The following is a 26,163-nucleotide window of genomic DNA, read 5'->3' on the forward strand; positions in this document are numbered from 1 at the left end:
AACGTCTTCAAAACTAAAATAAACTGACAATTACTTAGTTATAATTCTGATTCAGAAGAAACAAAATTAATTATTATTTAAAACATATAAATATATTTATTTAATTGTGTTTTATAATTTTTCAGATTTTGAAATATCTAAATGTTTATGATCAATATATTAACTACAAGTATATATTTTATAAAATTAAAGTATATAAAGAATGTCTATATATTCATCAACACATGAGCTTAAATAACAAATCCAAATATAGATAATTTGATTACTTAATAGTAAATTGATCGAGAAAATAAATCCTTGTGAAAGTTTGAAAACATATCTATATACCAAACACAAATAACATTTTGATTTTTTTTTTTTTTTTTTTGTACTTTCTAAATAAATATCCTAAGATTAAATATTTTTTGTATTTGTGTTTTCATGAGGGAGAAACTAAATGACAAAAAGGAAATATAGTTTACCAAGTGGAAGAGATGTTATAGATCGATTGGAAAAAAGGGAAGGGGGAGAGGCCTAGGGGGGACTACACATATAAGTTTACAATTTTTATGTGTTTTGGAAAGGAGAACTAAATAAAAAATAATAATTAATCTACCTGGGTGGGATACTATTTTGGAGTAATGTTATATATAACAAGTATTATATAATCTTAACGTGACTGTTTCTATCATCCATTTATTTATTAACAAGGACCATTCAAATCTTTGAGAGGTGAGGAGCCGGCCCTAGAGAGAAAAAGAAGAAACTAGCGGCTAGGAGTTCGGGGTGGGGATGGGGGAGGTTTCACGCCTCCCTCCCCCAGTGGTGTTTCCCTCCTCGCCCTTTCAGGATGAGAGAGGTTTTTTGTTCCTCATTGGCTAGATCCAATAGAGATTTGGTGCCTTCCAGCCTTTAGGGCTGTAGAGTTTTTCTTTCCCTGAGTTAGATCCGGTGGTGGTTGATGCTCCCTGGCAAAAGACTTTACGGGATTTGGGTTGGAGAGCGATTTTTTGGTGTGTCTCTGGCAGGGTGTTCTGACCTGATTTTTCTTTGTTTTGGTTTATTTCTTTGGAGTTAGATATGCTCACTTCGACTAGTTTTTCCAAGACACGCGCCTCTCCACGGTGGCCATCAGTTTCTTCCGATCCAATAGCCTCCAACCGTAGCCGTGCCGGGTCTTCACGTTCGGCGCATGGCCTACATGCGCCAGGGAGGTCACTCCCTAAACCGACGCGTGTGGGTTATGGCTTGTCTTCTAGGGCATGTATGGTGGTTCTTCGGTGGTTCCGGGGTCTTCCGGCAAATTTCTACTGCAGAGGAGATCACCGATGGCGACGCGTATTCTACATGCGCCGATGCCAGCAACGACGCTTCCCAATGCTAGTCCCCTTTTTTGCTTCTGTTTTGGGTTGTTTTTGTTGTTTATTCTTGTCTTTTCGCAGTTTGCCTATGTAATGTTTAAATGTTATTGGACTATTTGGTGGCTTAAGTGCTAAATCTGCCCTCTTTTATTTGTTGATTGTGCTTAAATGTAAAGAGTGGCTCAGTGCTGTCCCTGTAATAGTTATGTATTGCTTTGGTTGCTGTTCAAGTCAGATTTATCTAACTTTGGGTGTAGGGGTCTTGTACCTTTTGTTTTTGTCCTTGCCCTGAAGCTTTATTCACAGAAATATATGATAACACATATTATTTGTTAAAAAAAAAAAAAAAAAAAAAAAAAAAAAGAAAAGAAAAGAAGAAGGACGATTCAAGAGTTAGTTGAGATTGTCATGTCAGTATTGCATATAGTTGTGGGATAAAAAAAAGAAAAAAAGAAAAAAAAAATACTTTCTATCATTACTTATTATTTTGAATTAAAGGGCCTAAGCCTTTTAATTTATATAAAATATTTTTTTGACAAGCTAGGTTGGCAATTGCCCCCAAATAATGCTACACACATTCTCACTTTTTCTCACTTATTTCCTCACACCCTTATGTAGCTTACGTGGCTTTTAAAATTACCATTGAATTTGTGATGGATCTTTACTGAGTTTTAATCTAATTGTAGTTTTAAAAGCAACATATGGGTATGGGAAACGGAAAGTTTGTGTAGCATTACTCATTGTCCTCCCCTCATGCACCCTCCTCTGGCTCTGCTAGTGGCATGGAGAAAAATTGAAATGTGTTTTAAATACATGCGAGAGTTACATATTTTTTAAACACATAATAATTTGTTTAATAGATTGAGTTATATGAAATACCTCGACCACACCTAATTTAGAGAAATTTTTTATTTAAAATAAAGTCATATAAAAGCAAGGTCATATATGGGCCTAGACGTGGTTTGGATTATTCACCATGTCTTTGCTTTGGATTATCCAACGGCCTGTTTAGGCTCGCTGCTCTAGCTAGCAAGGGCAAAGTTTTGTATTTCAAGGCTGAGTTAAATCCTGAGCGTCGGTTGAGTTGGGGCTGGAAACATGAATATATGAATACTAGATGCAATTAGGGGTGTTCAAAATGCGATATGCACTTAATATTTTACAAAAAAATCTTATTAACTGATGTGGCTTGCAGCTTATTCATTAGAAATGATCAAAATAATTAATAAAAAGAAATACTATGAATACTAATGAATAAGCTCTACATCATCTTAGTAAAGTTCCATTTATAAAAGTTTAAATATATATAACATTTCTCTTTTAAAATTTATGTTGTTTGGCCGATTGCTTGGGTTACAGATAAATTTTTAACTTTAACACCAGTCGGGTGGATATCATATTCACTATCTAAACATATCCGAGCGGATAGCAGAATATGGGTAATTGGAGGCGGACAACGCCTACCCATATATATAACAAAATAGTTGTCTTGTTGGGACTTTATTTCTGCGTGTATCCACCCGTATTTGCAAATTCCACATGTCCTAAATGTGGGTCCAATGGTTACTAAAATTCACCTTGTGCAAAGTGCGGACGTAAAAAAAGGGTATTGTCCTCCTATAAAGTACAGTTTACACCCCCAAAATGCATCCTTCCCTCAAATGAGTACTGCCCAACCGTCCAATTTCCATAAAATAGATGATAAGAGAAAGGTTTTTTTTTTTTTTTTTTTCACCTTATATTTTTAAAGTAATTTTAAATACTCAACTTAAATCTCCGGTGCTAGCAAGAGAGCTTTTGATTATTAAGTCAATAAAGGATTCTAGTGGGAGGTTAAATAATGAAAAAATGTCAAGCTTGTTTGGTAACCCAACCAAACAATTTCAATTTTCATTTCACTTCTCCCAAAAAAATCAAATCAAAAACATTCCAACTTTTTTACACTTTTTACATCACATCAATAATTTTTTATTACTATTCAAATAAAAAAACTCACTACAAAACAAAACTTTTTCACTTTTCTATAAAACATTCTCAAATTCTATATCACATCAATCATTTATTACTACTATTCAAATAAAACATCCATTTCCCACAACTTACCAAACAGCTCCGTTATGTTTTTTATGCAAGATTCCTTTGAAGGTGTTATCCGTTAGAAATTGTTCGATTGTTGGACACGTAGTAGTGTTCTTTTAGACTTTTATGGGCCTTTCCATTTGGTTAAACATTTTTATTGAGTGGGCCTATTTGTTAATTGGGCGAATAGGCTATTTATTTCCATTCTAGTTGTCCACCATTTTCGCAACCGACCAATCTAGTTACTCAAGTATTAGGAATCTGATTTTGGTTGCAAGTCTGAATTAATCTTAATTGGACAAATAATTCTCTATTTATTTCAACGTAAAATGTTTTTGAAAAATTGTTTTGAGCATTCTATGGTGTTTAGTAAGGGTGAAAATAATGGTCAACGGAAATCATTTTCAATTTGATTGTAAAAGCTTCTTTAAATTTTGAAAAATGATTTTTAGTTTTTAAAACCGTAAACCGTTTTCTGAATTTAAACTTTTTTTTTTTTTTTTGAAGAAAAATTACTGATCTCATTAAAATGTGAAATCAACCAGAGCATAAAAGCTATATAACATCAGAGATAAAAACTCTGAAACAATAATATGAAAAATAAAGTCAGGCGTACATTCAATCCAAGAGCGACTTAACACCTATTGAACTCCTACTTGTGCCAATGTGTGGGCCGCCCTATTTCCTTGTCGTTTAATATGACAAATCATCCACCACTGAAATCCCTTTAAAATATTTCGAATATCATCTATAACAAAACCAATCCTGCTCCAATTAACTCCCGACCACAAGTAAGGAATCACCCTCTAGCACAATCGAAGAAAAACCTTTGTCTCTACAAAACTCCACCGTGTGTAGCGCTGCAAGAGCTTCCCCAACCACCGGATCAGCCATTAAAAATTCTACATGGCAAGATGCAACTTGTAAATTACCACTGGAATCTCTAATAACACACCCATAACCCAGCTTTCCATTTTTCATGTCAACTGCAATATCCCAGTTGGCTTTAACAACACCAACAGGAGGGGAACTCCACTTCACCATTAAAGGCTCTAGCAACCCATTCAGGGGCTCCCTTCCAACGAGAACAAGATTCTGGGCAGTCCTGTATTGCGTCATCAGAGTTGTAGCCGTTCCAATCACTTCGTTTGGGTGAGAAAAATTTCCACCATGCACAACATCATTCCTCCTAAACCTCCTAGTAATCTCAGCAAATAATTCAACTTCCTTAGGTTCAAAACGGGCAAATATAAAATCCAAAATTTCCACAAAGGAGTTACCAGTATTGGACCATTTTTGAACCTGTCTACCGCAAAAACATTCTTGCTTGTTTGTGAGATTCCACCGTTGCCGAACATTGGAGTTTGTTGGTAGCCCAAATCTACTGTCGAAGGTTCCGAATTTTGGTATCTGATTGTCGGAATCCAACGAGTATTGATCGCCGGAATCTTGCCGGTGACAAAATCTGGCAACGTCCGGCCGCCGTCGCTTAATTCTGGCATATTGGAATCTGGCCAAACTTGCCGGATTTCGACAATTCTAACCGGAATATGGCAAGAAAACAATAGGAATCTGACCAAATTGGCCTGATTTCTACTGTTTTGGCTGAGATCTGGCCAGAGAACAGCTGTTCTAGCGAGAATTTGGCAGTATTGGCCGGAATTTGGTTTGCCGAAATCTGGAGACGGCGGTCAGATTCCGGCAGCAGTTGCTGGATTCCATTTTCATCGTTAATGATTTTTTCGTACGAGCCAAACGCCAAAAAATATTTTTTTGTAAACAATAATTTCGTCAAAAAAATTTTACAACAAAAATTATTTTACATAAAAACAAACTGAGAATAAAGTCTCGATAATTCTCTTGCTGTGTATCATCCAAATTACTTGATATCCGGTCTCCTCTTAAGTAGGAAATGGCAGGAATCGGAATTCGAATCCAAATCCGAATTCGAATCGGATTCAAAACATGCATGTCTGAACTTGGATTTAGGGGGGGATTCATTAATTGTCAGATATTGAGGTAGTCTCAACTGTTTTGGACCCAACCAAGTAGGAAAATTCCAACAACGAACGAGTGAAGGGTGGATCTTTAATTGACACACCCTTGCAGGCACTGAGAAGCCACGTGTGTTGCCGAATATGTCGTCCACGTGAAGCTACATGGAATATTAGCCTATTAAGAGGAGTGACCAAGTATCTAAAAAAAAAAAAAAAAAGTGCTTTGGACAGCACTAGGTTTTATCAACACGTGACGTGACGAACATGGAACCCGGAAAGTTCTTGACAGCCGTGTCCGTGTCAGAGAAGTTGCCAGCATGAGTGACACTTGCACGTGCCGCTCTCTAGATTTTTATCACATTATTGCCTCGCTCAAGGCCACACTCTCCCCCTTCTCTCTCTCTCTCTCTCTCTCTTCTTCTTTTTTTTTTTTTAATTATTTAATTATGTAATTAATTGTTCGGTAAAACTGCAGTTAAACTATTAAAATTATAGTTTAAATTTTAAAATAATACATTTTTAAAAAAAATACAACCTTCGTACAAATTGAAAATACATTTTTTTTCAACGTTTTTAAACAACTTTTATAAAATAATACAATTTCTGCAATTTAATTTAAAACTACATTCAATAAACACACTCTTAATTATAAGTATTTCCTCAGCTTTAGGTTAATCTTAGTAGGATTTGGCTTAAGTGCTCTAAAAAAATTTATGTATATATATTATAATTTTTTTAGCAGTTTAAATTTAATTTTAATCATATTATTAATGGATTACTTCACAAAAAAGTATCGAATTATACGCCGTTTTGAAATAAAGGTATTAAATTAGCAAGAGAAATGCTAGACATCTAAACACTTTTTTCCAGAATTTGGTTCCAAACTGATGTGTCACAATTCTATGAGATTGTGGCACACTTTCCAAAATGATAGATCGCATGGAATTATGACACATCAATTTGGAACCAAATTCTGGAACAAAGTGTTTGGATGTCTAGCATTCCTCAATTAGCAAACGTCTCAAACTGGGGCATCTAAGTTTCCAAACGATTCACTTAAGGGTACTCCGTTAGGATTTGCTGTTAAATCCTGCAAAAATTTTCAAAATATTCACGTGTTTATTTTTTTTTTAAAAAAAAAAATTATAAAAATTTTCATAGATTCAGGCATGTGTATTTTTGTAAATTCTGTTAAATTCTGAACAACACTTAGATCTTAGTATTTTTTTTTTCCTAAAAAAAATAGGGGTATTTTGGTTACTCTTTTAGAATTTAACAATAAATCCTAACGTAGTATCCTTATGTGAGTCGTTTGAAAACTTGAATACCTCAGTTTGAAACATTTGTTTGTTCAGTACTTTTATCTTTAAATGAGGAATAATTCGATACTTTTTTGTAAAGTTATTCCTATTATTAAAAAAAGTAAAATTTAAAAAATAATTAGTATTGTCTAATCAGCTCAATGATATGAATTGAAATGGGATATAGCATATAGTAATTCTCTTTCTTAATTTTTTTAAAAAAATTCACATAATATATACATAATATTGTTTATTTTATTTTATTTTATTTTGTAGTTCATATTTATTCTGATCATTAATAGCATCTTCATCTTTGTATATGTTCCCGAGAGAACTGACCTCAATCATCTTCTGTGATTCGTACAAAAACTAACCACCCAGAGCTTTAGGTCCAGCAGATCATTCACTATGGACATATCAAGAAGAAGACACACGCATCAATACCATGGAAAGTCCCATGTTGCAGCAGAATGTGGGACGACTCTGTTTTCGACGTGTTCATCCTCTGCCTCGGCGACGGCATCATTGGTTCAGCAAAGGCGCCGGTGGGCGAACATGCCACCTGAGCTGCTTCATGATATAATCCAACGCGTGGAAGCGAGCCAGACCACCTGGCCTACCCGCAGGGACGTTGTCGCTTGTGCGTTGGTTTGCCGGTCATGGAGGAAGATCACCAAGGAGATCGTCAAGACTCCCGAGCAATGTAGGTCGCTCACCTTCCCTATCTCACTCAAGCAGGTAATTTTCTTCTTCCTCTTTCGAATTCCTCATTTGTTCTTCTTGTATTCTACTATATACCCACTAAAAGTTGTTGTTTTCTTGAATATATTCTAGCCGGGGCCAAGAGACGCTCCAATCCAGTGCTTTATTAGAAGGGAAAGGGCGACTTCTACCTTTCATCTGTATCTTGGTCTGAGCCCTGGTAAATACTCCTATGCTTTCTTGGTTTTTTTGTTCAGGACTTGAAATGGGTGTCTGAATCTACGGATTTCCAGGATTGTTGGTGTGTTTCCTTTCCTGATTGGGTTTTCCCTATTCAACTTTTGAATAGGGAAAATAACAGCATCATTCTTGTTGCTATGCTCTGGAGGTCACTTGCTCAGCGCTGTATTATTACTTCCAGTGCAGTACTTCTTAAGCTCTGTTATAAACGTTGCCCTGGCGCTGGAAACTAGGGCGCGTGCAAAGTAGGAATTGGTTGATTTGTGTGGCGTTGTGTAGATCCGCCAACGAGCTTTCGATTGATGTGGTCACAAGCTTGATAGGATTTTCGGAAGAGAAGAATTCGAGGCAAAAGATTATTGAACGGTGGTGAGGAATCCCGAGAGGGAGACCGCTGGAAAGAGGAAGAAAACAAGAATCTACAGGGTTGTTAGGGATCAGACACTGGTGTTAGTGCTGTGATAGCACGAAAAAACTAAAAATAAAATGAAAATTTAATAGAAAAGCGAAAGAACAAAGATTTACGGATGATTCAGTGTTAAATACTAATGTCCACAGCTAGGAAAGAGCTCAAAAGAGATCGATCGTATTTAGTGTACAAGGCTTTATTTATAGGGCTTACAAATGAGTAATCTAATTCTAATTCAATCACTTCACTAGTTCACTTGGAGTAATCTAATCCCTATTTATGGTTTGGATTTCTATCTTCAACCTCTGATATATGCTTCACTTTTTCTTTTCAATTGATGTACAGCTCTGTTTGGGGGTACGAGTAAATTGTTGTTGGCAGCAAGAAAGATCAGAAGGGCAACAAGTACAGATTTTGTGATATCCTTGGTGGCAGATGATTTCTCTCGAGCAAGCAATACCTATGTTGGAAAGCTGAGGTAGGCTTTTACCTGAGTTGAGTTGGATCCTTACCTTTTTTGCTGCAATGAAATTGCTCAGCAAATGTGTTGAACAGGTCTAATTTCTTGGGAACCAAGTTTACCGTCTATGACAGTCAGCCTCGACAGGACACATCAATCCAACCAAATTGTAAGTCGCATAGAAGAATCTACCCAAAACAGTTGTCTCCAAGGGTATCTGTTTGTAACTACAGTGTGGCCACCATTTCTTATGAGCTCAACGTTTTCCGTACCAGAGGTCCAAGGAGAATGCAATGCACCATTCACTCAATCCCCATCTCTGCAATTCAAGAAGGTGGCACTGCCCCTACTCCAATGGAGTTCACGAATTTCCATGGTGAGCAATGCTCTTCATTTTCTATTTCAAAAGGAAAGAAGCCACTTGTTGAGACATTTAATTTAATCATTTAAGCTTAAGCGAATGGATGGATTTAATCATTTAATTTAAATTCTAACAGAATCAACCCCAAGCACAAGCGATCATCCTCTGATTCTGAAAAACAAAGCTCCTAGATGGCATGAGCAGCTGCAGTGTTGGTGCCTAAATTTCAAAGGACGTGTTACAGTAGCCTCCGTGAAGAATTTCCTGCTGGTGGCAGCTGCAGAGCCTTACCAGTATGTTTCAGTGACAGAACAGGATAAAGTAATTCTACAATTTGGTAAAATTGGGAAAGACATTTTTACCATGGATTACCGATATCCTCTCTCTGCCTTCCAAGCCTTCGCAATCTGCTTGAGCAGCTTTGACACTAAACCGGCTTGTGAATGATCAGTTTCCTTCTTCTTCTTCTTCTTCTTCTTTTCACAGTGGCCTATTATCATGCTAGTCTTCCCTGAAGTTAATTGTAAATATTCTCTAAAGGAAGAACCTTAGGTTTTACCTTATTGGCGATAACTGCAAAAATATTTAGCTGTAGAAAGGTAGCTCTATGTCTCTGTCCCCAAACATGTAACTTGATCACTTGTAGGGAACGTTATTTGTGAAATTGCATTAACTCAGATATAGTTATTTAGACTCGTTTGTTTAGGCATAAAATGTTTTTTTTTTTGAAAAAAATTGGCTATTTGTTGCTGGTTATTAACAACCTTAAAAATAGTTTGAAAAGTATTTTTCTGGTATTTGGTTACGAAAATCACCAAATATTAACCTATATATATAAGTCATAAGAGACTGTTGTGAATTGAATTTATGAAAAATTTCAATATTGTACCGGTTCGAAACATTACAATAATTTTAGAAACATTAATTTTTGGAATTTTTCGTTGAAGCCAGGGGCGTAGCCAGCATTTGAGATTTGTGGGGCAAAATTGAAAAAAAAATAAAATTAAGAGGGTAAAACTAAAAAAAAAAAAAAAATAGAGTCAAGCCCCCATAGCTCCACGCTTGGTTGAACCCATAAGCTTTCAAACTAAACCACTTCGAGGAAGCTAGAAACGCCCAGCGAGAGAGAGAGAGAGAGAGAGAGATTCGTGTACCCGTTGTGAGGAATGACGAAATGCTCCGGAGAAGCTCCAAATGGTATCGGGACAAGAGAAGGTGGAGAATATTTTTCTTGAGGGGATAGCAATGTCTCGGACAAAAGTAAAGCACAGAGAGAGAGAGAGAGAGAGAGAGAGAGAGAGAGAGAGAGGTGTCACTGGTGTGGCCGAGCTGATATATATTATAGCAAATGCAGACCACCTTTGTGGTTGCCACAGCCTTGGTCACCAAAATTCCCACCTTGCATAATATAAAACGAATTCTTGACCACCGCCATCCATTTTGCTGTTGCTGGTTCAATTAATGAGACTGGAAGCAGCACTTTTTAAGCTGATATATATGATATGCCATAGAGGAGGTCGAAATATCAGATTTATTGAAGAGATTGCAAGCGATGAATAGTAGATTTTTCTCCATCATATATGTCATTTTCTATTTTATTAATCATAAAAAGCATCACAACAATACCCTTAAAAAATATTACACACAAAAAAAAATAAAAAATAAAAAATAAAAAATAAAAAATAAAAATAAAAATTGGCCAAATAAATGACTCGGTCCAATGGCTTATTGACATGTAGGCCAAGAAAGAGGTTGGCAAAAATAACGGTTTAAATTAAATGATGGGTTGTTTGGAGAAACTCCTGCTGCGACGGCAAGAAAGCTTGGTAGCCATAATAGAAAAGATTGCACTGAAATCAACTGGCCGCTTCAATGCCCAACGAGAGAGATGCCCTGCGATTGATGCTCAAGGGACATCAGATTTGAATCTAATTAACAATCTCCCTAGAGCCCAACTCAATATGTGAAAGGTCCAGAAGAAATCAGGCAAACATGAACAAAAAGTTGAAAAGAAAGGCAAACATGGGAAGCAAGCTTTCCACATAATGTAAACCTGTAGAAGCAACGTGACAGAGAGGTTAAACATCTGAGAGAAGTTGAAGTAAACTAAACTTCTCCTTCCGGCTTCCTTAACACACTCTTCCAAGAAAAGAACTTAACAAAAAAAAGGGATTTTCAAAGAGATTAGGGCAAGATATTCTTGTGCCATTTTCTTTGAAAATGGCGTCCATGGATGAGTTACATATACCTTTGCCTTTTCAGAGCATTAGGACAGCTTAATTCCAACTGGTTTCCCCATCTTTCCTTCTCTGCAGCCTAAGGTATGTTACCGTTTCATTCTCTTTCAATTCAACTTCACAAGTCTTAACATCATAACATGGAATTACACCATTCTTGTCAAAGTTCTTCCAAAACTATTGCCACCCACCTCGCATTCACAAATTTTCAAAAGATTTTGTTGAATTAATACCATGATCAAAAGACCCCCCTTTATTCCCAAAGCAATAGAGGACGGCATCTTTGTATAGGTCCCTGTCAATGGTCTTCTTGATGCATGGTAGAAGGGCTATGACAGGGACGAAATTAAGATTTCTTATTTGGAGAGGTCAACTTAATTTTCAGAGGGTCAAGCTTAATTTTGAAATCCTGTCATCTAATTCTCATGGACAATCTCAATAGATATAAAATCAAGGTGAAATTTCACTTAACCTTTTCAAGTTTTATCACATTTGTAATTACCCTCCTAAACATTACAAAATTTCTTATTTTTTTTTTATTTAATTTTTTCAATTTCACGCATTGTTAGGATTTTCTGATAAATTCTAACATATGGGTGTCAAAATTTCCAAAATACCCTTACTTTTTTTAGGAAAAAATTGCAATGATTTAGGCATTGGTCATGATTTAACGAAATTTACTAAAATACCTAGGCTTTGAATCTTTGGATTTTTATTTTTTTTAAGCAGGGATATTTTAAGAATTTTGATAAAATTTAATAAAAAATCCTCACTGAGGGGTGAAATTAAAAAAATATATATTAAAAGATAGATACACTAAATTGAAAATTTTTTAAGTTTAAAGAGGTAATTACAAAAGCGACAACAGTTAAAAGGGTTAAGTGAAGTTTCGTTCGAATCAAACATAAAAAAAAATAAGGCCAATTGGCAACAAATTAACATCATTTTCGATGAACAGAGCGTGAAAATGCAAGGAATAATCGTGAGAGCAGTGCGATCTTGCCAGGAAACACTCAAGGCTGCAACTTTGCAACACTTGCATGGGGGAGAAGCAAGTAAAGCTGTAAAGATATTTCCACTTTTCGGACGCGTCAGCTCCTCAAGATCTCCACTCGTGCAGCTCAAAGGGTTGGAGAATGTTTCAGTGGCGGAGGTGCTTATGACAAAGGGAGGAGAAAAAACTGGTTCCTGGCTCTGGTGTCGCACTGATGATGCCGTCATTGATGCAGTAAAAAATGTCAGTCTCAGTAACATTTCACTAGTGTGAAAACTTGCTTTACATCCATTATTGTTAGAATATATGATTAGATTTACCCAAAAGATAGAAGATGATGATAATTGATATGATTACAATCATATATTCTAATTAACATGTATTGTACAAAACTCGTCTTCATTATTTCACAGATGGCTGAAAATAATATTGGGTCATTAGTGGTACTAAAGCCAGGAGATGAACATCTTGCTGGAATCATCACCGAGAGAGGTAATTTTATTTATTTATTTTATTTTTTTACGTTTTCATTTACGCCTCCAAACTTTCAGGAGTAATATTGGGACACTGAACTACCATCGAGTGTCAAATTATGCACATTTTCATTCTATGCACAAAATGCGGTTGAGATTATTAAAAAATTAACCAAAAAGAGGGAAAAACTAAAAATACCAAAATAGGGTGGCCTTTTTCATATTGGCTCTCTTACCTTCTTCTTTTTTTTCATTTTTTTTTTAGTAACTTCAAGGTTATTTTGGGTAGAAAAATGCAAAAGTGTTTAATTTGGCATGCAATGGTAGTTCAAGGGGCAGATGCTACTTTTTTAAGTTTGGAAGCGTAAATAAAAATGTAGTGATAGTTTAGAAGGCTAAAGTGTACTCTCCTCTCTCCCCCACTTTTTTTTTTTCTTTCCTAATTCACGAAGAGAGGTAATTGATTATGAATGTATACTTTATTATATATTGGTTCACTTGAAATGCTAATACAATTCATATAAAAAAAGAAAGATCAAAATTTTTCGAAATTCGCTGCTCAAATTGCACGCAATTTAGGTAGCCTCACAGAAAGAGCAAGTGAACCCTGCACTTTGAGCTGCCGTGTACAGGTAAGTCCCACACTTGCCCTTACTATAATAGCTTCCCCAACTGCATGCAATTCGAACAGCATATTTTAGAAGATCATGATTCAAAAAATGAGGTCATGCACCACACAAGTTAGGATTACCAATATGCTGCTTATTATCAACAAGCCATTTACATATTGAAATTCAAGACCAAATAAATACATTACAAACTTGGGACATTCTCCTGACTGTCAATCAACACCTGAAAATTGTTTTACTCTGACTATTAAATTGTTGATGGTGGAACGAACGAGCAAGCAGACTACACGAGGAAAATAATCGCAGAGGGAAGATCACCCATATACACAAGAGTCGGAGAAATTATGACTGATAAGGTTATTTCAGGCTTTCCTTTTTGTATTTGATCTCCATGGAACACTAGAATCAGCTATATTATTTCTTTTTAAAGCTGCCTCAAATGTTTACCTTCAACAGGACAAACTAATAACGGTAACATCTGATACCAACATTCTTCAAGCAATGCAGCTTATGACAGGTGATGGAGATGCAGAAAATCGAATATGGGAAAAAAAGTTGAAAAGGGGAACTAATGAGAGAGTTCTTGATGTTTGCAGAAAATCGAATACGGCATGTTCCAGTCATAGATGGGAGGATAGTTGGCATGATCTCCATTGTAGACGTTGTAAGAGCAGTAGTGGAGCAGCAAAGTGGAGAGCTGAAGCAACTGAGCGAGTTCATTAGAGGAGACTACTATTAGAATCTAAGGAAATTGGATAATTGACAGCATAGTGATGCACTGCCACTACTTTAAAATTAGATGTTGTGACGAAAGGATTCTAAACTGTACACCAAACATGTAACCCCAAGAAAAACAAAAAAGTTCCAAAGTCTATGTTCATTGTATTGTAGTCCAAAAAAACAAGGGGATAGAAAAAATGCATTACACCATTTGGGCAAAACTAACAACTGAAATATGGTGAGATGATTGAGTTGTTTGAGAGCTTAAACTAAAACCCATTATGTATTACATCTGCTGGGAATGCAGTGTGTTATGGACTCCTATAGGGCTACAGAACAATCTCATTGTTGATCTCATGCAACCAAGAACTTTCAGAAGCAGTCCCAAAATACCGACAAACTATCTCATTGAAGGTCTATTGCGGCTAAAAGCTTGAGATGCCATCAGGGCCATCTTAAGAGGCTCTGACGCAGAAAAACCCTGGGCCTCCATTAGCCCATGGACCCTTCTAGCATCCTGCACAAACCCACCAGCTATAAGCCCATTTATAATCCTCTCAAACTCATCTGGTTCCAGTTGCTCTTTCTTGGTCTCCAGAACACCCAGAGCTTGAAGCGCCTTTTTCTCTTCTCCAGCCCTTGAGTACATGTCGCAAAGGCTAACATGAACCTTAAAAGGAGGGGCCTCACCCTGCTCAGCAATCTTGCCCAATACCTGCTCAGCCTCATTAACCAGCTGCAACTTACCTAACCAATCCACAAGAACAGTATAAGTAGCAACTCCAGGCTCGAAGCCATCCTTCTCAAGCTGCAACAAAAGATTTAGGGCCTTATCCAATAAATTCTTCTTCCCGTATGCTGCAATCATGCTAGCAGTGCACCTGTCATCAGGCCTGTGACCAACTCTTATCATGTAGTCAAAGTTGCTCCTTGCCTGATCAGGGTCGCCAGCTTGCCCATATGCCTCGACAAGCAATGTACAAGACTCCAAACTTGGCTGTAAACCTGCAAATTGCATAGTGGTTGCAATTCGTCCTGCTCCGCCAACATCCCCACGAAGAGCAAATGAACGAAGCAATGCCATGTAAATTTCATGCGTGGGATTGATGTCTCTTGCCTCCATCTCTCTCATCAGTGACTCACCCAGCTTGGGTTGGCCTGCATTTACATACGCCATGATCATCGAGTAGTAAACCTGCAAGTCTGGTTGGAAACCCTGGCTCCTCAAACTTTCAAATGCCTCTTTTGCACGGTCAACATTGCCTGCCTTGCTGTACATGTGAACCAAAACTGTGGCAGTTAAAATATCAGGCACTATACCATTTTCATTCATCTTCTTAAGAATTCTCTCAGCATCTTCTAAACGGTTCTCTTTGGCATGGGCATCAATAAGCTTCGAGTAGTCACGGATGTTTGTTTGGAAAGACTCTTCAGCCAGTACAAGTTCTGTTACCTACAAAACAAATCATTTGAAATCAACCAATGAAGACAGCAAATTGAATAGCAGCCAGAATAACTGAACTCAACAATTAGAAAGATATCCAGGTGCAAATGCATGTTCCTAGACTTTTACAACTGGCACGTAGAAGCTTACATCCAACATTAAATGATGGTTGTCTGCTGAACCAACAGTCTAAGGAAAAATGGACAAGAAGTCAAACATATATAATGCATCACAAGAAAAATATAAAAATAAAAAATAAAATAAAATAAAAAGAGCCCAAGATAAATAAATAAATCAAAGCATTTGGCTCTGGTAAGATTAGCAATTGTTCTCTCAAGTTATTGAAATGTTCATCATGAGCATATACTGATTTCCGCTTGACATCCGAATCTTGTTTCCAATGCAATGGATTTCCATGCTTCTATGGATCCATTGCTTCAAATTCTTCTCATACTAATAATTAATAAGAATGAAAGATGACACCAAACAAATGATCCAATTATTCTGGAGAAATTATTCGCTAATTCTATGAGAAGCAGCTTGATTAACAACCAATTGCTTCAAGTACATAACTCTCTTCGCAAGAACCAAAATGTCCAGCAACCATGGAAGTATATTTCTTTTTGTGAAGCAAAAACAAAACAGTCACTGGGCTCCAAGCATTTTAACATAGCAAAACAAACCGGAAACACACCAAATATAACAAAATATTAACAGGAGCACGTAATATGACCCTCTCAGAAAAAAGAGTATGAATAATTTTCGAAGACAACATTCCAAGTCTCATTCATCTGGAAGAAGTTTGTATAAAATAAAATCAACAAATAAAACTTGGAAAAAGAAATATATATCCTAGAAACCATCTTCCCGCTCAAAGAGATACAAAGAACCTCAAAAAACACTACGTCATACTGTATAGTCATCCAAGTGCCTTTTCCTCCGCACTGCAACACCATTGGAGTAAATACCTCCAACAAACACAATGAGATTAGTGCTGATGGTGTGTGTCATGTGTTTGAGCGGAAAAGAAGGACAACAATCATGTGGACTAGAAGCTACTGATGATGGAAGCTAATATGCAACCTTCGGTTAAAAAAAAAAAAAAAACCCACCAAATTATGTGTTCATCAACAGCTTATTTGAAAGATCTACGTAGATGTGCATTTTATAAGCTTTTGAAAGATATTGCAAAAAAAATATCATTTGCTTTACACCATTTAAATTCCAACCTAGCAAAAACAAAAAGAATGATCTAGAAACTGATATTGCCAATGGTGAAACAATATGCTTAGAAGGAAAATAGTAAGGTGTACCTTCAAATATAAACGAATATTCTGCTCTTTCAATCTGTCCAGCAATGTGATCCAGTCAATCCTGCTTGGTTGAAGAAGTTCTACCCATTCGGCCAACACAGGAGACGGGTCATCCTCCCCATTCAATGAGAGAATCCTCTCATTTACCAATTTGCATTTCCCAGATATTGGCTTTGGTTCCTGAGGCCAAATGAGCTCTCCTCTCTCATGAATTTTATCAGCCACCTCAGCCCACTTTGGATCAGAGAGGTCAAGACCATAAATCTTGTACCTTATCTTCCCTTGTCTCTTAGGAAGAGTAACAACCTTAGGCTTCTCCTCAGCCACAAAAGCCTCATTATCCATTGTTTCAGCTTGTTTTTCCCCTGCTTTCTCCTCTCTTTCTTCGGCTCGCGCTTCTTCTTTCATGCGCTCCAAACCATCATAAAACTCCTTTTCCTCCATTTTTTCACGAGCCCATTTGAATCTAAGCTCTCTCAGCATATCCCCACAAATACCAATTTCCCCAGCAAACCTGCACATTTCCTTGACTTCTTCAGATTGCAAGAACCCCTTCATCTTTTCCTTCTGCTTCTCCTTTTTCATATCATCCAAAACCCTATTACTCACTTCCCAAACTGTTTTCCACAAATCCTCACTAAAATCCTGTGAAGGAGTGGCCATTGCAGCACCAAGCATCTCCTCAAGACCACCCTTTTCCATCTCGGATGCAACTTTCCCAACAATGATCAAAAGCATTCCATCAATTGTCTGCTTATCACAGTCTGGATAAACTTGAGAGAGCTTCCCACGCATTATCCAGACAAACCGAGACAAGAACTCATTCATGGTCCCATCCTCCTCCTCCTCAGATTCCTCAGAATTGAGTTTGGGTTCACCAACCGAGTTGCTCATTTTAGTTCCACTGGTACAGTGGATGTATCTACTGAAGCAAGGATCGGGTTTTGGGCAATTAGGGTTTTGGGGAGGTTTATTGCCATGAATGTTTGGTGAATGAAATGGATGAGATATTGGGTCGGTAATGGTGGCAACATTTCTGTAAATATAGTGATGGTACGGAGATGGTAATTTCCCATTGACTCTTGATAGATTGTTGATTGTTTGCCTACAAACTAACTGCCTCAAGTTCATGTTTCACAGAGAGAAAACTTTTCGACGATCAAAAGCAAAGTTTCAACGCCAACAAATCTACTACACCCACAAAGACTTAGCAGCTGACATGTGATAATTACCACTTGCAAGCCTAAATGCCTTGGGACAAGAAATTATAGAAAAAATTAAAAAAAAATACAGAAAATTAAAACTGATGACCAATGAGAATGTGAAAAAATTTCCCTAGAAAAGAAACCCATTTTCCAGCATTTTCTTTTCACTTTCCCGAGAACCAATCACACCAAGCATCGAGCTTGTAGAGACGAAAGAAACAGAGGACAAGAGAGAGATGCGGAAGAAGCCAAGACTAGAGCTTTACCTGCAGCGACGACCGTGGATAGCCGGCAAGCGCTCGACGGACGGCCAAGATTTGAGAGCTGAGTGTGGTGGGCAAGAGCTAGGGCTTCTTCTTAGTAGAATCAGCCCGACGAGTTACTACCTTAGCACACTCCACTCACGTGATGGAAGAATTTAGGAAAATTGGTCTTTCGTTTTTTTTTTTTGGGAAAACTTTTTAGAGAATTTTTTTGTGTTTTTTTTTAAAAAAATAAAAAATAAAAAAATTGTATTTTGATCTTATATAAAAGTGAAAAGTGAAAGTGGTATTAAGTATTTTGTTAGTGTATTATATTTTGAATTGTCTATTAATGATTTTTTTTTTTTCTTTTAGAAAACAAATCAACTTGTTTAATTCATTATCAAATCATTATTTTTGTCACCATTAAAAGTTTGGGAAAAATATATTTTAGCCCCTCAAACTATCACTATTTCTTCGGATGGCCCCCCAAACTACCAATGCTTAGATTCTAACTCCTCAAACTACTACTTTCTGATTTTTTGGTCCCATCCGTCCATTTATGCCGTTAATTCTAAACATAATTTTGAAAATACCCCTCCTACACTTTGAAATTCTCACGGTTAAGGGAGGGATATTTTCAAGTTTTTGGTCAATTTCTGTTAGAATTAACGGCATAAATAGACGGATAGGGCCAAAAAATCAAAAAGTAGTAGTTTAGGAGGTTAATATATATTTTTCCCTAAAAGTTTTAACAAAATGTCATGTCTAACCCAATAGTATTGTGACACGGATAAACCGAGGAACCCTTCCGCACCAAACCTCTTGTCAATTTTTTTTATTTTTTTTATTTTTATCATCATATTAATGAGACATTTTTCAATAATGTGACATTTACACATGTCGCAACACTGTTAGTTATGACATGGTATTCTGTAAAAAGAAGAAAAAAGAAGAAAAAAAAAGAAAAAAAATTACAAAAGTTTAAAGAATAAAGAACCTCTCTTGAATGGAACCGCTAGAGGAAGGGCTCGAACCTTCGACCTTGTGGTTAACAGCCACACGCTCTAGCCAACTGAGCTACTCCAGCACGCAATGACATTAAAAAGGTTGTCATAAATAAATTAGTATAAAATATTTTTGAAATCCTATTTTAATCAACAAAATATGTCAGTGCAAAAGGCGAAGGTTGAGGATACATGGACTACTGCGAGAACAAAAAGACAAACACAATACACACGTGCATTGCTTATTCGAGCTAAAAATGTAAATTTTATAGAACAAAGGCAACCTTTTAATACACTTTACAAGGAAATTAAACCTATGCATTTTTGTACTATTAACCTTAAACAACACTACAACAGCACAAGACCAAAGAATTAGAATAGTGGGTCAAAAACTTGAACAACACTACAACAGCACAAGACCAAAGAATTAGAATAGTGGGTCAAAAACTTGCTGCTCGCTATACGGATATCTACGCTCCTAATATTTAAGTATAAGAGTAATGTTAAAAGTCATATTTTTATTGTATAACTATCTTACAATACTGACGTGTCAGTCTAAACTGACGATATTGATAAATGGTTGAAGAAGTTGGAGTGAACCATTTATCAGCAAATAATGAGACGTTTATCGATGCTGAAACTCACCCACCAACTCCCATGAGCATGTATGACAGATAACTAGATAAGCAAGGTTGGAGAGAGGCACAAAAGCTATCATGTCCTCCTTGTCCTGTGTTTTGAATGAAGCTGACGGCTGGGTATAGAATGCAGTGACATCTTCTTTCCAAGGAACCGAAATGGCTTAAAAGATGATTTTCTTTCTTTATGGTGGTTGACAGACTCACGTGAGATGTCTAGGTCCAAACCAGCTTTAGGAATTGAACATTCTGAACCATCATCTTTGATACTTTCCAAGATCTGGAGCAATTCAGAAGCAATCGCTTTCACTCTGTAATTCCCGTTGAGAGAAAAATAGGCTAGAGATTGTATGATGGTCTCGCTCAGGACCAGTTGAAAACACTCAGCACCCTCGTGTCGACATAGGGAAAGAACAAAATCTGCCGCATGCTCTTGTTCCTCCTCTATTCCAGTTTCAAGTAGTTTGGCAATGGCACTAATACATGAACTAGTTTCAGCAATTGCAATCCTGACCTCCTTAGTAGCGCATAAGTTTTTCATAATCTTAATGCAAAACCGTGCGAGTTTTTGATCACCCAAAAACGGAACCAGCTTTGGAATGCAGTTCAAATATACAAAATGATGTCCAATTTCACCATTGCATGACAAATTATAAAGTATCTTCAAGGCAATTCTATGAAGTGCCCTGTTCTGGGTATCAAGGACTTTTAGAATGGCGGGAAGAACACCAGATGCCACCATCATAGACTTGAAATGGGGTTGGTAAGACAAAACTTCCATGATAGCAAGGGCTTCTTCAGTAATATCAGAATTCAGATATGATGCCAACACATAAATCCCATCTTCATCAAAGGATGGCATTTCACTTCCGCATGAAACAACAGAGAGTTCATTAGATAGGATCTAGTGATTTCTCCAGCACCAGAATATGGCAAACAATTTGATGCAGCAGAGCATTTTTTTTTTTTTTTTTTTAAAAGATTCTCCCTTCTACTTCATTCTTAGTTTCTATTGCTGTGCTGAATCACAATACTTTTGCTCATATATTAATAACTATTCTTTTACGTAAAAAATAAGAATTCATTATATATAGTTTGAATTCGTTAATACTTCTAAAAATGTTCAGTAAATCCATCTACAGTTTTTTTTTAATATTATTCACAAAGCTAAATGACTTTAAAGACACCAAACATGCATTAAATCCTGTGTAAGTTGTCACTGAATATTCTTCTTAATGAGTTGATTATATCATCTTTATCTAATTATCATAGTTCTTTTGGTTGATGTGAAATTATATGTTTGTATGATTTGTGTACTATCATGTATTATACTCTCCATATAATTTGTGTACTACCATGCATTGTAACCTGCATCCATTTTCAATTTTGTTTACAAATTTACTCATTGTAAGCAAAACGTTTAAACCTCAAGACTCAAGAACGTTCTGTGGGGGGAAAAAATGCCATTCCAAAAAAATTCTTACCTGTTTTCATTCAAAATTGCCAACAGCACCTCTGCTCCATCTCTCCGAGCTTTTACATCACTTGGTTCCCATGCATCCTTCAAAAATTTAATCAATGGTTTGATGCAACTATTGGAAATTTCATTGGGACATGATTGGTTATTGTCTTGCAGTTGGTCTTTCACATCCCCCACTGTCTTGCACTGGGATCCCCATGAAAGTTCCGAAAGTCTGGAAAGAGAGGCTAACATATTGTCATAACAATCTGCAGAATGGTGAAATCTTTGAGGCTCTGCATTCATCTGGCTGAGCCTATAACCAGAGCTTCCATCACTCTTGTCATCTGACATTTCTGAACCGTAATTGGTTACTGAAGAGCGTAGTGACACATTGCTAATTTGAAGGCACAAGTTATTCATAGAACTACCAAAGCTAGCAATGGAATTGGAAGATTGAGATTTCAGGGAGGAAAGGGAAGCAAGGCTTGCTTCTAAACAAGGGTCAGGAATAGTAACTCCCAGCTCGGAAGACCATTTTGATATGAGGCTCTTCATTGCAGAGTTTGGATTCACGTACACGTTGTCCAGCTTCATATGAGTTATTGGGCATGTCTTGTTGCCCTCATTAAACCACTTCTCTATCCAAAATCGTTCAAATGTCTTCCCAGAAGCGATAATTACTGGATCGTACATCAGTCTCATAGAGATGGGGCATTTGAATTCCTCAGGAAGTTCAGGTGCACCAGAGTCATCAGCTCGAGTCTCATCTAATGCATTTTCAGCATGTTGTTCAGGGTCAATCGATTGATAGGATGACTTATCATGCTGCACAAGGGTGCTAGCATTCCAGCCTTGTCCAATTATTTCCCCATACTTCCTCAAAAGATAAAAGAGGTACTTCAAGATTTTCTGCTTTGGAGGGTCCTTGCCAGAGACTGTGTCAAGTAACCTCCTAATAGATCTTTTCTCCAACAAAACAGCCGAAGGGGATGTAATTTTCAGCTTCAAAGCTGCACGTTGAATAGCCTCAAGTTCTAAATTATTCACAGAATTAGACACAGAAATTTCTTGCTGAATCAGTGCCCGTACAACCTTCCCAGCCTCTTCTTCAGCGGATTCGAGGGGAAACTTTGCACCCCTAAGATCATGAACAATGCCAGATATCTGCAGAGAATGTTCAATTTCAATATTTAGTTATGTAAGGGATTAAAAAGAGTGTCGACCAGAAAAATAACAGAGTACAACTGAAGGCAGAATGTGCAATATAAAAACAAGGTTGTCCAAAACAAAACCAAAATCATTGAAATTAGAATCCCACGCACTGGCAAAAAAAAAAAAAAATGCAGATATAAAAGGAAATTGCAGTTCTTTCAGTAGTGTCCGGCATATAAGTTTATGAAAACAAAAAGGATCCTTTCAAACAACATTCAGGACTAATTATTCCACTTCTTACTGCATGGGAAATGGGAGCCTGTCTGCCCTCACAATATTTGACTCGTATCCATCAGTTGCATATTTAGTGACATTCTCTTGACGCCTTCCAAGGTATATAGTTTAACCAACTCAAGACTTTAATTGTTAATTCCATACAACATGGTTTACCAGGAAAAAGTTGATTTAGAGGGGGACTGCACTACTGTTAAGGCATGGAATGATTTCCAAATAGATTTCTTCTTTCCCTATATATATTTTCATCATGCACAGCTACTATCATGAATCTACGCCTGCATGATAATCTTCACAATGGGAACCAGGAATCCAGTATTCTTGACTTACTGAACTCCCCAGAATATTTGATTTGATAAATTTCTTTTGATCTGAAAAAAAGGACAAAGATTTTGGGCCACCATGAAAGCATAAAAAACAACAACATAGAACTAACAATAGGAACAAGTTGATAACTACATGAAATAAGCGTAAAACTTCAAGGGATGTCACATAACAAGAGAAGGCATGAAGAAAGGACATAAAAGCTACAGAGTCACGGAAATATAAACACATCAAATTTGAAAACCTTTGAATTGCACACCACATATATAATTTAAATTGCAAACCTTTGCAGCCAACAATGTTGGTACCATACTTTGAATTTGAGTCAAACATAACCCCAAAGTGTTTTGTATTTTTTCACATCTCAAAACGAAACGCTCTGCTATAATTACCTGAAAATATTATACTGAACACATTAGATAATGAAGAATGATGCAAAATAAAGTCGTGAGAAATAATCTTTAAAAAATTGATAATAATGCATACATGTAAAATTGAAAAGTCATTAACTCTGTTAACATGGTAAATGTACATTTAAGATCACATGTTTTCATTTCCGAAGACATAATGTAGAACAGTAGTTACAATGAGGCAACATAGCAAATTAAAAAGCGCAACCTATTATTAACATTGGCTTACAGACAACCTAGTTTTGACACTAAATTTGCTAACACAAAACCTAATATGGTTGATGGGTTTTTTTTTTAGAAAAAAAAAAAAAACAAAACACATAAAAGGGTAAACTGACACCAAAACTACAAATAGGGTTCGAATTGCATTGAGTTAATGTTTACGGGGGTAAGTGGAACATTGGTGACAGTTTATGGGGTGGAAGTGTAATTTATCCTTAAAAATGCAATCTCCATTTATAATTGATTGGCTGTATTAATTCTAAGAGCAACATTTGGAGAGTATGAGACATTTACTTTTCCTACTCATATTACAAATGGAAGCTTGCACATTAACGGACAAAAGATTGTATGGATCCAGATATTTCTCTTTCAAAAATGCCAATTATATTTAATTTGTATCTATAAGCAAAATGTGTACCAGGTAAAGTTTACTAGACTCTGAGCACTGCTGGATAAGTGCTTTTGCTTTATCCATTGTGCGTTGTAATGAGCAAAATGCCTGTATTCCTGATGTGCTTCTTGGTCGGGCAGACTCAATGGCTGAAAATATTTCTGAGAGTCTATCAATAAATTTCTTGAGCTCTAGACACATCAAACGATGAACCTGCATCCAATGTAATATAGTCTTAAAGTTGTACAATAACAGGAGAACTTTGAAATAAATCAAGTTAAAAGATTAAAATGAGATAACCATCAAGCCTTAAGATCACCATATGGTCCAAAAATATGATCTACAACAACTTTAATACATTCTATAAATGGCTGCTAGCTTAGAATCAAACCTCTGTGAACTGATGTCAAATTCCAGAAAGACTAGTTGGTGGCAAGAAAGGGGCATACTGTGAACTCTAGCCCAGAGCCCTCCAACAGGGTTGCAAAAGGGTCATTAAAGAAAAGCTTAACATTGTGAACGACTTATAGTTCGGCATAGACGAGCTCTATTTTTTGGTCCAGTCATGAAAGAAGTCTAGATCTAAGGCCACATCAAATAACTGTTTCTTTCCTTCATTAATTAGAGTGGAATTGAAACCTACGCCTACCTCAACCGAACCCCTTCACCAGTTGAGACAAAGCCTCAAGTGGCAAGAAATGAATGTTTACCTTAATGGTACAATAATATGTAAGCTCCACAATTTCAGCACCATTGTTCTCCATCTAATAATACAGTGACCTTAATCTGCAAATTGGTATAAGAAATTGATCGTTTAAACTGAGTGCTTGTTACAGAATTTAACAAATCCAACAGTTTAGGATATTTACAATAGCTACAATATCAAACTAAATAAAATAGCAAGACGTAACTCAGACAGCAAGAAACAGTAAAAAGACGAAACCAACTGCCCTGGTTGCAGACCCAAAAGAAGAAAGATTTTTTTTTTTTTTTTTTAGAGAAAAAAAAAATTGTTTTTTATGGGTGGGGGGGCGTTGTGATCCTTGTAAACTTAGCTCATCCCTTCCAATTGAGCTTTGGTTACACGAATGCTTAATAAAGCTACGTGTGAAATGATTTCCATACTTCAGTTGCCATATTGACTGAAAAAGAGAGCTCTTTTACCATAACAAAAGTCGCAACAAGTCAATGATTTACTTTATTCAATCACAGAGAACTGCGGCTCCTACCGTTCTCACAAAATGGGCATAGAAAGAGCAATAAAATTGTCATACCAATATCAACATGCATTCACAATCTCATATTAAACAAGCTATAAGGAGGAGTACGAGAGCCAGTTTGTTATGCAGAGATTCTAATAGAGCAAAATACGGGTGAAAATAATCTGACCCAGCCGCTCAAATGGCAGATATGCTGCTACCAACGAAGAAATTACATGGCCTACACAGTTGAGTTTCAGTAAAAAGGACGCCGAAATCACTTTAGTTGGAGGCGTTATACTCAAGGATCGAGTAGCAGAGAAAGCAGAGTTTGTGAAAAGAACCATTGAAGGGAAACTAGTAAAGCTCATACACTGAAGGACATGGTCGTTTCTCTTCTGGGATTCAGAGCAAAGAAAAGTCTTTGCAGAGTTGTGTGTTAAATCCAAAAAGAGAAACAATAATTATGGCGACAGGCTACGTCTCCCTGCCTGTATAATGACATTTTCGGAGCAAAATGTTTTTATGGAAAAAAGGAAAATGCTAGGAACGCTACAATTTTACCGTTATTTCTTTACAAACTTAAAACTTATTACGTGACAACTTACGATCAATGTATGTGATTCATAGTCATTAACTAATTAAATTTTTATTTAATTGTTTTATCAATTACGAATTATTATGTCAATTTATAAAACAAAAAAAATTATAATACCTAACAGCGCATATATATATATATATATATATATATATATATATATATATATATATATATATAAAGACCACGTCAAGGCGGCAATGGTCTCGTACCATTAGCATTCTCAGCAGCTTTCTAACCATTTTTTTTAAAATATAGGAAATAAAACTATTTTTTACTTTCCTATCAAAAAATACTCCATCGTAGCTTCCTTTCATTTT

The 26,163-nt window shown here is 36.4% G+C and overlaps 4 protein-coding genes and 1 non-coding gene across 6 annotated transcripts; 2 read left to right on the plus strand and 3 right to left on the minus strand.

The window, feature by feature from the left end:
- The first annotated feature begins 7,050 nt into the window (after positions 1-7,050).
- LOC133865334 (tubby-like F-box protein 5) lies at positions 7,051-9,539 on the plus strand. Its single transcript, XM_062301726.1, has 5 exons — positions 7,051-7,455; positions 7,552-7,639; positions 8,414-8,546; positions 8,624-8,904; positions 9,026-9,539. Exons 1-5 carry the CDS (start codon positions 7,126-7,128, stop codon positions 9,334-9,336), a joined length of 1,143 nt encoding a protein of 380 aa, XP_062157710.1. The 5' UTR covers positions 7,051-7,125; the 3' UTR covers positions 9,337-9,539.
- A 1,539-nt stretch (positions 9,540-11,078) lies between these two features.
- LOC133865949 (CBS domain-containing protein CBSX3, mitochondrial-like) lies at positions 11,079-14,012 on the plus strand. The gene is made up of 6 exons (XM_062302476.1): positions 11,079-11,210; positions 12,085-12,363; positions 12,534-12,612; positions 13,505-13,578; positions 13,679-13,739; positions 13,819-14,012. Exons 2-6 carry the CDS (start codon positions 12,094-12,096, stop codon positions 13,959-13,961), a joined length of 627 nt encoding a protein of 208 aa, XP_062158460.1. The 5' UTR covers positions 11,079-11,210; positions 12,085-12,093; the 3' UTR covers positions 13,962-14,012.
- Positions 14,013-14,074: 62 nt separating this feature from the next.
- Positions 14,075-18,325, minus strand: LOC133865948 (pentatricopeptide repeat-containing protein At1g03560, mitochondrial). The gene is made up of 3 exons (XM_062302475.1): positions 18,171-18,325; positions 16,700-17,950; positions 14,075-15,395 (listed from the first exon to the last, which is right to left on the minus strand). The coding sequence occupies exons 2-3, from the start codon at positions 17,828-17,830 to the stop codon at positions 14,343-14,345; spliced, it is 2,184 nt and encodes a 727-aa protein (XP_062158459.1). The 5' UTR covers positions 17,831-17,950; positions 18,171-18,325; the 3' UTR covers positions 14,075-14,342.
- An 837-nt stretch (positions 18,326-19,162) lies between these two features.
- TRNAN-GUU (transfer RNA asparagine (anticodon GUU)) lies at positions 19,163-19,236 on the minus strand. The gene has a single exon. It is a non-coding gene; the product is annotated as a tRNA-Asn (tRNA).
- Positions 19,237-19,651: 415 nt separating this feature from the next.
- LOC133865553 (U-box domain-containing protein 5-like) lies at positions 19,652-25,677 on the minus strand. Of its 2 annotated transcripts, XM_062301973.1 has the most exons (6): positions 25,436-25,677; positions 24,757-24,832; positions 24,074-24,259; positions 23,308-23,415; positions 21,276-22,417; positions 19,652-20,657 (listed from the first exon to the last, which is right to left on the minus strand). In XM_062301973.1, exons 2-6 carry the CDS (start codon positions 24,808-24,810, stop codon positions 19,868-19,870), a joined length of 2,280 nt encoding a protein of 759 aa, XP_062157957.1. In that variant the 5' UTR covers positions 24,811-24,832; positions 25,436-25,677; the 3' UTR covers positions 19,652-19,867. The 2 variants fall into 2 exon arrangements, with proteins under 2 accessions (XP_062157957.1, XP_062157958.1); XM_062301974.1 differs by lacking the exon at positions 24,757-24,832.
- Between the last annotated feature and the right edge of the window lie 486 nt (positions 25,678-26,163).

The sequence above is a fragment of the Alnus glutinosa genome, chromosome 4 (assembly GCF_958979055.1).
Source record: "Alnus glutinosa chromosome 4, dhAlnGlut1.1, whole genome shotgun sequence".
Taxonomy (NCBI): domain Eukaryota; kingdom Viridiplantae; phylum Streptophyta; class Magnoliopsida; order Fagales; family Betulaceae; genus Alnus; species Alnus glutinosa.